Here is a 15,205-nt window from a genome sequence, read left to right on the forward strand (position 1 = left end):
CCCAACTCAACCCAACTCAATGCAACCCAACTCAACCCAACCCAACTCAACCCAACCCAACTCAACGCAACCCCAACCACAATTTAACCCAACCCAAGACCTCAGTTTGATCCCAACCCAACCCTACCCAAGACCTCAACTCATCCCTAACACCTCAACCCCAACTCAACCCAACTCAATCCCAACCCAAGACCTCAACTCAATCCCAACCCAACCCAAGACCTCAACTCAACCCCAACCCAACCCAAGACCTCAACTCAACCCCAACCCAAGACCTCAACTCAACCCCAACCCAACCCAACTCAACTCAACCCAACCCAACTCAATCCGTCTCAACCCATCTCAACTCAACCCAACCCAACCCAACCCAACTCAACCCAACCCAACCCGAATTCAACCCAACCCAACTCAACCCAACCCAACTCAACCCAACCCAACTCAACCCAACCCAAACTCAACCCAACCCAACTCAACCCAACCCAACCCAAACTCAACCCAACCCAACTCAACGCAACCCCAACCACAATTTAACCCAACCCAAGACCTCAATTCGATCCCAACCCTACCCAAGACCTCAACTCATCCCTAACACCTCAACCCCAACTCAACCCAACTCAATCCCAACCCAACCCAAGACCTCAACTCAACCCCAACTCAAGACCTCAACTCAACCCAACTCAACCCAACCAAACCCAACCCACCCAAGACCCCCACGCCCCCAACCTTCCCGGGGGTCCTATGGGGTGCCCCCCACCTTGTTGCGGGGGCAGGCGAGGGGCTCGGAGCAGGCGACGAAGGGCAGCGCCAGGTTGAGGAAGGCGTTGCGGTAGGAGCTGAGGCGCCGGTGGCCCTGGACCAGCTTGTAGAGCTCCAGGCAGGCCAGGCCCACCACGGCGCCCGTGGTGGTGGCGATGGCCGGGATGATCTTCCCCGCGATCAGCTTGCTCTGCGCGTGTGGAACGTATAGACGTGAGACGTATAGAACGTATAGACATGAGACACAAGACGTATAGACAGACGTAAGGGTGCTGAGAGGGGAGGAACAAGGAGGTTCTGGGGGGGTTGGGGGGGTGTGGGGTGGGGGTTGTGGAGGGTAGAGGTACCTATAGATGCTCTATGGGCGCCTATAGGCAGCTGTAGGCACCTATAGACACCATATAGGCACCTATAGACACCCTATGGGCACCCTAGGGGAATCTATGGACATCCTATGGGCACCTATAGACACGCTATGTGCACCTTAGGGGAACCTGTAGACATCCTACTGGCACCTATAGACACGCTATGGCCACCTATAGATACACTATGAGCACCTGCAGACACTCTACAGACACCATATAGGCACCTACAGACACCCTACAGGCACCTACAGACACGCTATGGGTACCTATATGCACCTACAGATGCAATATGTGCACCTATAGATTCCCTATGGACACCCTATAGAGACCCCATAGACACACTATGGGCACCTATAGACACCCCCTACAGCACTCACCAGACCCCTCAGCACCCAGGGGTGCCCCATAGAACCCACAAAACCCATGGGTGCCCCATAGGACACCCCCAGCACCCATGGGTGCCCCACAGGACCCCCTCAGAACCCATGAGTGCTCTATAGGACCCTGCAGCACCCATGGGTGCCCCACAGAACCCACAGGACCCATGGGTCCCCCATAGGACACCCCCAGCACTCATGGGTGCCCCACAGCACTCATAGGAACCCCCCAGCACCCATGGGTGTCCCATACAACCCACAGGACCCATGGGTGCCCCATAGGACACCCACCAGCACCCATGGGTGTCCCACAGAACCCATGGGTGCCCCATAGCACCCCATAAGCACCTATGGGTGTCTCATAGCATCCATAGGCCCCCCCAGCACCCATGGGTGCCGCAGCACCCACCTTGTGCCGGTCGGCGGGCGGGATGTCGTAGTTCTCGGCGCGCAGGTTGGAGGCGGCGACGATGAAATCCATGTGGAAATTGGTGTCATCGTCCTACGGGGGCACCCAAAGGTGGGCGGAGGCACCCATGGGTGCTGGGGGGATGGGGGGCACCCATGGGTGCTGGGGGGGCAGCACCCACCTTCTCGAAGTCGATGGGGAACATGCGGAAACCGGGGAGCTCGTCGGGGCTGGGAAGGGACGCGCGGAGCTCCTCCAGCCGCCCGTCGTCTGCGGGCACCCATGGGACCCCTCAGCACCCATGGGTGCCCCATAGCACCCATAGAGCCCATAGTGTCTCCATAGAACTCATGAGACCCACAGAACCCCCATAGCACCCATGGGACCCCACCCATGCTCCTCCAGCCGCCCGTCGTCTGCGGGCACCCATGGGACCCCTCAGCACCCATGGGTGCCCCATAGCACCCATAGAGCCCATAGTGTCTCCATAGAACTCATGAGACCCACAGAACCCCCATAGCACCCATGGGACCCCACCCATGCTCCTCCAGCCGCCCGTCGTCTGCGGGCACCCATGGGACCCCTCAGCACCCATGGGTGCCCCATAGCACCCACAGAGTCCCCATAGAACTCATGAGACCCATAGAACCCCCAGAGCACCCATGGGACCCCATCCATGCTCCTCCAGCCGCCCGTCGTCTGCGGGCACCCATGGGACCCCTCAGCACCCATGGGTGCCCCATAGCACCCATAATGTCCCCATAGAACTCATGAGACCCACAGAACCCCCATAGCACCCATGGGACCCCATCCATGCTCCTCCAGCCGCCCGTCGTCTGAGGGCACCCATGGGACCCCTCAGCACCCATGGGTGCCCCATAGCACCCATAGAGTCCCCATAGAACTCACGAGACCCATAGAACCCCCAGAGCACCCATGGGACCCCATCCATGCTCCTCCAGCCGCCCGTCGTCTGCGGGCACCCATGGGACCCCTCAGCACCCATGGGTGCCCCATAGCACCCATAGAGTCCCCATAGAACTCATGAGACCCATAGAATCCCCATAGCACCCATGGGACCCCACCCATGCTCCTCCAGCCGCCCGTCGTCTGCGGGCACCCATGGGACCCCTCAGCACCCATGGGTGCCCCATAGCACCCATAATGTCCCCATAGAACTCATGAGACCCATAGAATCCCCATAGCACCCATGGGACCCCACCCATGCTTCTCCAGCCGCCCGTCGTCTGCGGGCACCCATGGGACCCCTCAGCACCCATGGGTGCCCCATAGCACCCATAATGTCCCCATAGAACTCACGAGACCCATAGAACCCCCAGAGCACCCATGGGACCCCACCCATGCTCCTCCAGCCGCCCGTCGTCTGCGGGCACCCATGGGACCCCTCAGCACCCATGGGTGCCCCATAGCACCCACAGAGTCCCCATAGAACTCATGAGACCCATAGAACCCCCAGAGCACCCATGGGACCCCATCCATGCTCCTCCAGCCGCCCGTCGTCTGCGGGCACCCATGGGACCCCTCAGCACCCATGGGTGCCCCATAGCACCCATAGAGCCCATAGTGTCTCCACAGAACTCATGAGACCCATAGAACCCCCATAGCACCCATGGGACCCCATCCATGCTCCTCCAGCCGCCCGTCGTCTGCGGGCACCCATGGGACCCCTCAGCACCCATGGGTGCCCCATAGCACCCATAGAGTCCCCATAGAACTCACGAGACCCATAGAACCCCCATAGCACCCATGGGACCCCATCCATGCTCCTCCAGCCGCCCGTCGTCTGCGGGCACCCATGGGACCCCTCAGCACCCATGGGTGCCCCATAGCACCCACAGAGTCCCCATAGAACTCACGAGACCCACAGAACCCCCATAGCACCCATGGGACCCCACCCATGCTCCTCCAGCCGCCCGTCGTCTGCGGGCACCCATGGGACCCCTCAGCACCCATGGGTGCCCCATAGCACCCATAGAGTCCCCATAGAACTCACGAGACCCACAGAACCCCCATAGCACCCATGGGACCCCACCCATGCTCCTCCAGCCGCCCGTCGTCTGCGGGCACCCATGGGACCCCTCAGCACCCATGGGTGCCCCATAGCACCCATAGAGCCCATAGTGTCTCCATAGAACTCATGAGACCCACAGAACCCCCATAGCACCCATGGGACCCCACCCATGCTCCTCCAGCCGCCCGTCGTCTGCGGGCACCCATGGGACCCCTCAGCACCCATGGGTGCCCCATAGCACCCATAGAGCCCATAGTGTCTCCATAGAACTCATGAGACCCACAGAACCCCCATAGCACCCATGGGACCCCACCCATGCTCCTCCAGCCGCCCGTCGTCTGCGGGCACCCATGGGACCCCTCAGCACCCATGGGTGCCCCATAGCACCCATAATGTCCCCATAGAACTCATGAGACCCATAGAATCCCCATAGCACCCATGGGACCCCACCCATGCTCCTCCAGCCGCCCGTCGTCTGCGGGCACCCATGGGACCCCTCAGCACCCATGGGTGCCCCATAGCACCCACAGAGTCCCCATAGAACTCACGAGACCCATAGAACCCCCAGAGCACCCATGGGACCCCATCCATGCTCCTCCAGCCGCCCGTCGTCTGCGGGCACCCATGGGACCCCTCAGCACCCATGGGTGCCCCATAGCACCCATAGAGCCCATAGTGTCTCCACAGAACTCATGAGACCCATAGAACCCCCATAGCACCCATGGGACCCCACCCATGCTCCTCCAGCCGCCCGTCGTCTGCGGGCACCCATGGGACCCCTCAGCACCCATGGGTGCCCCATAGCACCCACAGAGTCCCCATAGAACTCATGAGACCCATAGAACCCCCAGAGCACCCATGGGACCCCATCCATGCTCCTCCAGCCGCCCGTCGTCTGCGGGCACCCATGGGACCCCTCAGCACCCATAGGTGCCCCATAGGACCCATAGAGCCTATAGTGTCTCCATAGAACTCATGAGACCCATAGAATCCCCATAGCACCCATGGGACCCCATCCATGCTCCTCCAGCCACCCGTCGTCTGAGGGCACCCATGGGTGCCCCAGAGCACCCATAGAGCCCATAATGTCCACACAGAACTCAGGAGACCCATAGAACCCCCACAGCACCCATGGGACCAACAGAACCCCCATAGTACTCCCATGAGACCCCTCAGCACCCATGGGTGCCCCATATAAGTCAGAGCACCCATAGAACCCCCCACAGTACCCATGGGAACCCCCAGCACCCATGGGTGCCCCACAGCACCCATGCAAACCATAATGTCCCCATAGAACTCATGAGACACATAGAACCCCCAGAGCACCCATGGGTGCCCCATATAAGCCAGAGCACCCACAGAACCCCCCATAGTACCCATGGGACCCCTCAGCACCCATGGGTACCCCATAGCACCTCCACAGCACCCATGGGACCAAGAGAACCCCACAGTACCCATTGGACCCCTCAGCACCCGTGGGTGCCACATAGAACCCATAATGTCCCCATAGAACTCATGAGACCCATAGAACCCCCAGAGCACCCATGGGACTCTCAGCACCCATGGGACCCCCAAAGCAACTCCATAACACCCATGGGACACCCATAGCACCCCCATATACCCCCTGGTAGTGCCCATAGAAGCCCCCATTGCACCCACAGCACCCCCATAACCCACCCTTTAGCACCCACACCACCCCCCATATTCCCCATAGCACCCCCATAGCACCCATGGGTTCCCCACAGAACCAGAGCACCCATAGGACTTCCACAACACCCATGGGTCCCCCATAGCACCCATGGGAGCCTCATCACCCATGGGACACCCCATTGCACCCATAGGACCTCAGAGCACCCATGTGTGACCTATAGCACCCCATAGCACCCAGAGAACACCTTATAGCACCCATGAGACGCTCAGCACCCATTGCACCCCCAAAGCAACCCCATAGCACCCATGGGACACCCCATTGCACCCATAAGACCTCAGAGCACCCATGTGTGACCTATAGCTCCCCATAGCACCCAGAGAACACCTTATAGCACCCATGAGACGCTCAGCACCCATTGCACCCCCAAAGCAACCCCATAGCACCCATGGGACACCCCATTGCACCCATAAGACCTCAGAGCACCCATGTGTGACCTATAGCTCCCCATAGCACCCATGAGACCCTCAGCACCCATGGGACCCCCAGAATCTATAGAACACCCTATAGCACCCATGGGACCCTCAACACTCAGGACCCCCAAAGCAACCCCATAGCACCCATGGGACACCCATAGCACCCATAAGACCTCATAGCACCCATGGGACACCCCATTGCACCCATAAGACCTTAGAGCACCCATGTGTGACCTATAGCACCCCATAGCACCCAGAGAACACCTTATAGCACCCATGAGACCCTCAGCACCCATGGCACCCCCAAAGCACCCATGGGACACCCCATTGCACCCATAGGACCTCAGAGCACCCATGTGTGCGCTACAGCTCCCCATAGCACCCATAAGTGCCCCATAGCACCCACGGGTGCCATAGAACACCCATGGGACCCACAGGACCTCATAAAACCCTCCACAGCACCCACAGAACCGCCCCCCATAGCGCACCCACGGAACCCACTTAACCCCATATAACACCCATAGGACCCCCATAGCACCCATGGGTTCCCCACAGAACCAGAGCACCCATAGGACTCCCACAACACCCATGGGTCCCCCACAGCACCCATGGGAGCCTCATCACCCATGGGACACCCCATTGCACCCATAGGACCTCAGAGCACCCATGTGTGACCTATAGCACCCCATAGCACCCAGAGAACACCTTATAGCACCCATGAGACCCTCAGCACCCATGGCACCCCCAAAGCACCCATGGGACACCCCATTGCACCCATAGGACCTCAGAGCACCCATGTGTGCGCTACAGCTCCCCACAGCACCCATAAGTGCCCCATAGCACCCACGGGTGCCATAGAACACCCATGGGACCCACAGGACCTCATAAAACCCTCCACAGCACCCACAGAACCGCCCCCCATAGCGCACCCACGGAACCCACTTAACCCCATATAACACCCATAGGACCCCCATAGCACCCTCAGTAGCCCCCATAGCACCCCCATAGGACCCCATAGCACCCAGGGGTGCTCACCCAGGGCGGGCGCCGAGCTCTGCAGCTCCTGGTCGGTGACGTGGATGCGCACGCCGGCCTTGGGGACGAAGGGGGGGACGCGCACCCTGCGCACCAGCTCGGCCACGGCGGCGCGGTCGCGGGACCCGGGCAGCCCGTAGCTCTGCGCCAGCAGGTTGGCCGCCGCCACCACGTAGTCCAGGTGCAGCGCCTGCAGGGGGCACCGCCGAGTCCGCCAGGGGCACCCACGGGTGCGGGGGGGGCACCCACAGGTGTCCTGGGGTCGTGGGTGGGGGTTATAGGGGGAGGAACGTGGAGCAAAGGGAGTGGGAGGAGGTTGAAGGACGTCGTCCTATGGCCATGGGGTGGTGGCACCAAGGGTGTTATGGGGCACCCAAGGGTGTCAGGAGGTACCCAAGGGTCATGGCGGTACCCAAGGGGTCAGGGGGGCCACCCATGGGTGTCCTGGGGTCATAGGTGGGGGTTATAGGGGGAGGAACGTGGAGCAAAGGGGGTGGGAGGAGGTTGAAGGACGTCGTCCTATGGTCATGGGGTGGTGGCACCAAGGGTGTTATGGGGCACCCAAGAGTGTTATGGGGCACATATGGGTGTCAGGAGTACCCAAGGGGTCCAGGGGGGCACCCATGGGTGTCCTGGGGTCATATGTGGGGGTTATAGGGGGAGGAACGTGGAGCAAAGTGGGTGGGAGAAGGTTGAAGGACGTCGTCCTATGGCCATGGGGTGGTGGGACCAAGGGTGTTATGGGGCACCCAAAGGTGTCAGGAGGTACCCAAGGGTCATGGCGGTACCCAAGGGGTCAGGGGGGGCACCCATGGGTGTCCTGGGGTCGTGGGTGGGGGTTATAGGGGGAGGAACGTGGAGCAAAGGGGGTGGGAGGAGGTTGAAGGACGTCGTCCTATGGTCATGGGGTGGTGGCACCAAGGGTGTTATGGGTCATATATGGGTGTTATGGGGCACCCAAGGGTGCTGGGGGTCATACAGGTGTCAGGGGGCACCCATGGGTGGTGGGGGGTGATATATGGGTCTCAGGGGTCATATATGGGTGTCATGGGGGGAGGGGAAGCACCCAAAGTGGGTGGGAGGAGGTTGAAGGACGTCGTCCTATGGTCATGGGGTGGTGGCACCAAGGGTGTTATGGGGCACCCAAGAGTGTTATGGGGCACATATGGGTGTCAGGAGTACCCAAGGGGTCAGGGGGGGCACCCATGGGTGTCCTGGGGTCATATGTGGGGGTTATAGGGGGAGGAACGTGGAGCAAAGTGGGTGGGAGAAGGTTGAAGGACGTCGTCCTATGGCCATGGGGTGGTGGGACCAAGGGTGTTATGGGGCACCCAAAGGTGTCAGGAGGTACCCAAGGGTCATGGCGGTACCCAAGGGGTCAGGGGGGGCACCCATGGGTGTCCTGGGGTCGTGGGTGGGGGTTATAGGGGGAGGAACGTGGAGCAAAGGGGGTGGGAGGAGGTTGAAGGACGTCGTCCTATGGTCATGGGGTGGTGGCACCAAGGGTGTTATGGGGCACCCAAGAGTGTTATGGGGCACATATGGGTGTCAGGAGTACCCAAGGGGTCCAGGGGGGCACCCATGGGTGTCCTGGGGTCGTAGGTGGGGGTTATAGGGGGAGGAACGTGGAGCAAAGGGGGTGGGAGGAGGTTGAAGGACGTCGTCCTATGGTCATGGGGTGGTGGCACCAAGGGCGTTATGGGTCATATATGGGTGTTATGGGGCACCCAAGGGTGCTGGGGGTCATACAGGTGTCAGGGGGCACCCATGGGTGGTGGGGGGTGATATATGGGTCTCAGGGGTCATATATGGGTGTCATGGGGGGAGGGGAAGCACCCAAAGTGGGTGGGAGGAGGTTGAAGGACATCGTCCTATGGTCATGGGGTGGTGGCACCAAGGGTGTTATGGGGCACCCAAGAGTGTTATGGGGCACATATGGGTGTCAGGAGTACCCAAGGGGTCCAGGGGGGCACCCATGGGTGTCCTGGGGTCATATGTGGGGGTTATAGGGGGAGGGACGTGGAGCAAAGGGGGTGGGAGGAGGTTGAAGGACGTCGTCCTATGGTCATGGGGTGGTGTAACCAAGGGCGTTATGGGGCACATATGGGTGTTATGGGGCATCCAAGGGTGGTGTGGGTCATATATGGGTGTTGGGGGGCCACCCATGGGTGTCCTGGGGTCATAGGTGGGGGTTATAGGGGGAGGAACGTGGAGCAAAGGGGGTGGGAGGAGGTTGAAGGACATCGTCCTATGGTCATGGGGTGGTGGCACCAAGGGTGTTATGGGTCATATATGGGTGTTATGGGGCACCCAAGGGTGGTGTGGGTCATATATGGGTGTTGGGGGGCCACCCATGGGTGTCCTGGGGTCGTGGGTGGGGGTTATAGGGGGAGGAACGTGGAGCAAAGGGGGTGGGAGGAGGTTGAAGGACGTCGTCCTATGGTCATGGGGTGGTGGCACCAAGGGCGTTATGGGGCACCCAAGAGTGTTATGGGGCACATATGGGTGTCAGGAGTACCCAAGGGGTCCAGGGGGGCACCCATGGGTGTCCTGGGGTCGTAGGTGGGGGTTATAGGGGGAGGAACGTGGAGCAATGGGGTGGGAGAAGGTTGAAGGACGTCGTCCTATGGTCATGGGGTGGTGGTACCAAGGGTGTTATGGGGCACCCAAGGGTGCTGGGGGTCATACAGGTGTCAGGGGGCACCCATGGGTGGTGGGGGGTGATATATGGGTCTCAGGGGTCATATATGGGTGTCATGGGGGGAGGGGAAGCACCCAAAGTGGGTGGGAGGAGGTTGAAGGACGTCGTCCTATGGTCATGGGGTGGTGGCACCAAGGGTGTTATGGGGCACATAAGGGTGTCAGGAGGTACCCAAGGGTCATGGGGGCACCCAAGGGGTCAGGGGAGTCATCTATGGGTCTCAGGGGTCATCTATGGGTGTCATGGGGGGAGGGGAAGCACCCAAAGGACGTTGTCCTATGGTCACGGGGTGGTGGCTCCCAAGGGGGTTATGGGGCACATATGGGTGTCTGGAGCACCCAAGGGTGTCAGGGGGTCACCCAGGGGTCATGGGGTCACCCAGGGGTGTCAGGGGTCACCCACGGCCAATGGGGTCACCCAACAGCACCCAAAGGTGCCGGATGCCCCCCAAGGGTGATGACGTCACCCGAAAGGGAAATGACATCACCCAACAGCACCCAAGGGTGCACGGCCCCACCCCCCACCCCCCCGGCCCCGCCCACTCACGTTATCGGGGTCAAAGGTCAGCGGGTGGGGGCAGCGCTTGGGTCCCGACCAGAACAGGGTCCCCGAGTTCGTTTTCTGCGGCGTTAATGGGCTCGTTAACCCCCACGGGCCCCTAACGACCCCCGGGGCCCCCGACCCCCACCCAAGGGTCCCCCAGCACCCAATGGGTCCCATAGGTGTGTTGTTGTTGTACTGGGGGTGCTGGTGCTGACAGGGCCAGGCCTGAGCCGCCATGACAGGCCTGACCCACCAGGCCCAACCACCAGGCCCCATGGATCCCATAGGCCCCTAATGCCCCCCAGAGCACCCCAACCCCCACCCAACGGTCCCCCAGCACCCAATGGGTCCCATGGGGACGTTGTTGGTGCCCACAGGGCCAGGCCTGAGCCACCATGACAGGCCTGAGTTACCAGGCCTGAACCACTAGGCCCAAACCACCAGGCCCCATTTACCCTCCTAGGCCTCCAACGCCCCCCAGGGCCCCTAACAACCCCCACCCAAGGGTCCCCAGCACCCAATGGGTCCCATGGGGACATTGCTGGTGCCCACAGGGCGAGGCCTGAGCCGCCATGACAGGCCTGAGTTACCAGGCCCCATCCACTAGGCCCAAACCACCAGGCCCAAACCACCAGACCCAGGCCCCATTCACCCCCCCAGGCCTCCAACGCCCCCCAGGGCCCCCCGACCCCCACCCAAGGGTCCCCAGTACCCAACGGCTCCCATAGGGGTGTTGTTGTTGTACTGGGGGTGCTGGTGCCCACAGGGCCAGGCCTGAGCTGCCATGACAGGTCTGACCCCCTAGGCCCAAACCACCATGACAGGCCCCATTCACCCCCATAGGTCTCTAATGCCCCCCAGAGCACCCCAACCCCCACCCAATGGTCCCCCAGTACCCAATGGGTCCCATGGGGACGTTGTTGGTGCCCACAGGGCCAGGCCTGAGCCGCCATGACAGGCCTGAGTTACCAGGCCCGAACCACTAGGCCTCATCCACTAGGCCCAAACCACCAGACTCAGGCCCCATTCACCCCCCCAGGCCTCCAACGCCCCCCAGGGCCCCCCGACCCCCACCCAAGGGTCCCCTCCCCCCCCACCTGTCCCGGGGGGAAGTTGTGCAGCAGCTGGCGGATGTTGTTGCTGTACTGGCGGTGCCAGTGCTGGCAGGCCCAGGCCACGCAGTCGGGCCAGGAGCGGGGCCGGTCGGTCACCAGGCTGCGCTGCAGGGCCTCCAGCACCTCCAGGGGCTGCGTCCCCGCCAGCCGCAGCGTCCGCTCCAGGAACTTGGGGTCCCTGACAAAAACAGGGGTGCTGGGGGGGTCATACGGGGGGTGGTATGGGTGCTAGAGGGGGTTAAACGGGGTCTACGGGGGTTAAATTGGGCCTATGGGGGTTAAACTGGGCCTACGGGGCCTATGAGGCCTATGGGAGTTAAATTGGGCCTATGGGAGTTAAATTGGGCCTATGGGGTCTATGAGGCCTATGGGAGTTAAACTGGGCCTATGGGAGTTAAACTGGGCCTATGGGGCCTATGAGGCCTATGGGAGTTAAACTGCGCCTATGGGGCATTCTATGGGGCTATGGGGGGTTCTATGGGGCAATAGGGGGTGCTGTGGGGGGTTCTATGGTGACTAAAGGGGGTTCTATGGAGCTATAGGGGGTTCTATGGGGACTATAGGGGGTTCTGTGGGGCTCAATGGGTCTATGGGGGCTATAGGAATTCTATGGGTCTATAGGGGGTTCTATGGGGCTATCGGGGGTTTTATGGGGCTATAGAGGTTCTATGGGGCCATAGGGGTTATATGGGGGTTCTATGGGGCTATAGGAGGTTCTATAGGGGCTCTATGGGGCTACGAAAGGTTCTATGGGGGGTTCTATGGGGCTATGGTGGTTCCATGGGGCAACAGGGGGTTCTATAGGGTTATGGGGCGTTCTATGGGTCTGTAGGGGGTTCTATGGGGACTATAGGGGGTTCTATGGAGCTTCTATGGGACTTATAGGGCTTATACGGGGTTCTATGGGGACTATAGGGGCTTCTATGGGGCTATAGGTGTTATATAGGGGGGTTTATGGGGCTATGGAGGTTCTGTGGGGGTTCTATGGGGCTATGGTGGTTCTATGGGGCCTATGGGGGCTCTATGGGGTTCTATGGGTCTATGGGAGTTCTATGGGGCTATGGTGGTCCTATGGGGCTATAGGGGGTTCTATGTGGCCTACAGGGGTTCTATGGGGTTCTATGGGTCTATGGGAGTTCTATGGGGCTATGGTGGTCCTATGGGGCTATAGGGGGTTCTATGGGGACTATAGGCATTACAGAGGGGGGTTTATGGGGCTATGGAGGTTCTATGGGGGTTCTATGGGGCCACAGGGATTATATAGGGGGATCTATGGGGCTATGGGGGTTCTATGGAGCTATGGAGGTTCTATGGAGTTTCTATGGGGGTTCTATAGGGTTTCTATGGGGTTCTATGGGTTTCTATGGGGGTTCTATAGGGTTTCTATGGGGGTTCTATGGAGTTTCTATGGGGGTTCTATAGGGTTTCTATGGGGGTTCTATGGGTTTCTATGGGGGTTCTATAGGGTTTCTATGGGGGTTCTATGGAGTTTCTATGGGGGTTCTATAGGGTTTCTATGGGGGTTCTATGGAGTTTCTATGGGGGTTCTATGGGTTTCTATAGGGGTTCTATAGGGTCCATACGTCAGGTACTGGTTCACGTTCTCCGCCGGTTGCTTGAAGAGCCCCTCGAACTCATCACGCGCCCACTGCGGGGGAGGGGCGTCAGTGGGGGGACCCAGGCGTCCGGGAGACCCACAAAGGGACCCAGGCGTCCGGGAGAGCCCCCAGACCCACACACAGGGGACCCAGGCGTCCGGGAGACCACAAAAGGGACCCAGGCGTCCGGGAGAGCCCCCAGACCCACACACAGGGGACCCAGGCGTTCGGGAGACCCACAAAGGGACCCAGGCGTCCGAGATATCCCCCCAAACCCACACATAGGGGACCCAGGCATCCGGGAGACCCACAAAGGGACCCAGGCATCCGGGAGGGACCAAGAAAGGGACCCAGGCATCCGGGAGATGCCTCAAAAGAGGGACCCAGGCGTCCGGGGGTGAACCCAGGCATCCGGGAGATGCCTCAAAAGAGGGACCCAGGCGTCCGGGGGTGAACCCAGGCATCCGGGAGACCCCCAAAAAGGGGACCCAGGCATCCGGGAGGGACCCAAAAAGGGACCCAGGCATCCGGGAGACCCCCAGAAAGGGGAGCCAGGCATCCGGGAAGGACCCAAAAAGGGACCCAGGCATCCGGGAGATGCCTCAAAAGAGGGACCCAGGCATCCGGGGGTGAACCCAGGCATCCGGGAGACCCCCAGAAAGGGGACCCAGGCATCCGGGAGGGACCCAAAAAAGGGACCCAGGCATCCGGGAGGGACCCAGGTGTCCGGGAGATGCCCCAAGTAAGGGACCCAGGCATCCGGGAGACCCCCAGAAAGGGGACCCAGGCGTCCGGGGAGGACCCAAAAAGGGACCCAGGCATCCGGGAGATGCCCGAAAAAAGGACCCAGGCATCCGGGAGGGACCCAGGTGTCCGGGAGATGCCCCAAGTAAGGGACCCAGGCATCCGGGAGACCCCCAGAAAGGGGACCCAGGCGTCCGGGGAGGACCCAAAAAGGGACCCAGGCATCCGGGAGCCCCCCTAAAAGCCCCCAAATCCCCTCTAAACCCCCCGAAATCCCCCCCAGCCCCCCATAGGAGTCCCGTATGGGCCCATAGGCACCTGCAGCGTGTGCTCGATGGCGTTGGGGAAGTTGCGCAGGGTGCAGATGGGGATGGCGCGCTCGGGGGGGTCCTGGCTGGAGCTGTAGGCCTCGCTCAGGAACGGCACCACCACCTGCACGTTGCCCTTGGTGCCCAGCGTGCCCGACTCCAGCAGCGCCTTGCGGTAGTAAACGCAGCGCCGGTCCATATAGAGCCCTATAGGGGGAGAGCGGGGGGTTACAGGGGGGCTGGGGAGTCCAATGGGTCATATAGAGATCTATGGGGGGAGATTGGGGGGTTATGGGGGGTCTGGGGAGTCCAATGGGTCATATAGAGCCCCATAAAGATCTCCCAATTGATTGGGGGTCTACAGGTTCCATCAGTCTATATAGAGACCTATAGGGGTCTAGAGAGACCAACAGTCCATATAGAGCCCTATAGGGGGAGAGCGGGGGGTTACGGGGGGTCTGGGGAGTCCAATGGGTCATATAGAGATCTATAGGGGAGATCGGGGGGTTATGGGGGGGCTGGGGAGTCCAATAACCGCCTATAGCACCCAATAACCCCCCATATCACCCCAATAACCCCCATAGCACCCCAATAACCCTCCATATAACACCCCAATAACCCCCCATATCACCCCAATAACCCCCCATATCACCCCAATAACCCCCATATATCACCCCAATAACCCCCCATAGCACCCAATAACCCCCCATATAACACCCCAATAACCCCCCATAGCACCCAATAACCCCCCATATAACACCCCAATAACCCCCATAGCACCCAATAACCCCCCATATAACACCCCAATAATCCCCATATAACACCCCAATAACGCCCATATAACACCCCAATAACCCCCACATAACACCCCAATAACCCCCACATAACACCCCAATAACCCCCATATAACACCCCAATAACCCCCATTAACACCCCAACAACCCCCATATAACACCCCAATAACCCCCATTAACACCCCAACAACCCCCATTAACACCCCAACAACCCCCATATAACACCCCAATAACCCCCATTAACACCCCAACAACCCCCATATAACACCCCAATAACCCCCATACAACACCCAATCCCCCCCCG

At 60.5% G+C, this 15,205-nt stretch overlaps 1 protein-coding gene across 1 annotated transcript in view; it reads right to left on the bottom strand.

Annotated features, from left to right (window-relative positions):
* UBA1 (ubiquitin like modifier activating enzyme 1) overlaps window positions 1–15,205 on the bottom strand; it is a 60,015-nt gene that overhangs the window by 5,804 nt on the left and 39,006 nt on the right. The window contains exons 16-23 of the mRNA XM_071801310.1: window positions 14,118–14,314; window positions 13,041–13,105; window positions 11,440–11,635; window positions 10,346–10,420; window positions 7,099–7,288; window positions 2,089–2,177; window positions 1,908–2,000; window positions 755–946 (exon numbers count right to left, since the gene is read on the bottom strand). Of these exons, the coding sequence (XP_071657411.1) occupies window positions 755–946; window positions 1,908–2,000; window positions 2,089–2,177; window positions 7,099–7,288; window positions 10,346–10,420; window positions 11,440–11,635; window positions 13,041–13,105; window positions 14,118–14,314 (1,097 nt within the window). The remainder of the gene's footprint in view (window positions 1–754; window positions 947–1,907; window positions 2,001–2,088; window positions 2,178–7,098; window positions 7,289–10,345; window positions 10,421–11,439; window positions 11,636–13,040; window positions 13,106–14,117; window positions 14,315–15,205) is intronic.

This window comes from Patagioenas fasciata, chromosome 36, assembly GCF_037038585.1.
Source record: "Patagioenas fasciata isolate bPatFas1 chromosome 36, bPatFas1.hap1, whole genome shotgun sequence".
Taxonomy (NCBI): Eukaryota; Metazoa; Chordata; class Aves; order Columbiformes; family Columbidae; genus Patagioenas; species Patagioenas fasciata.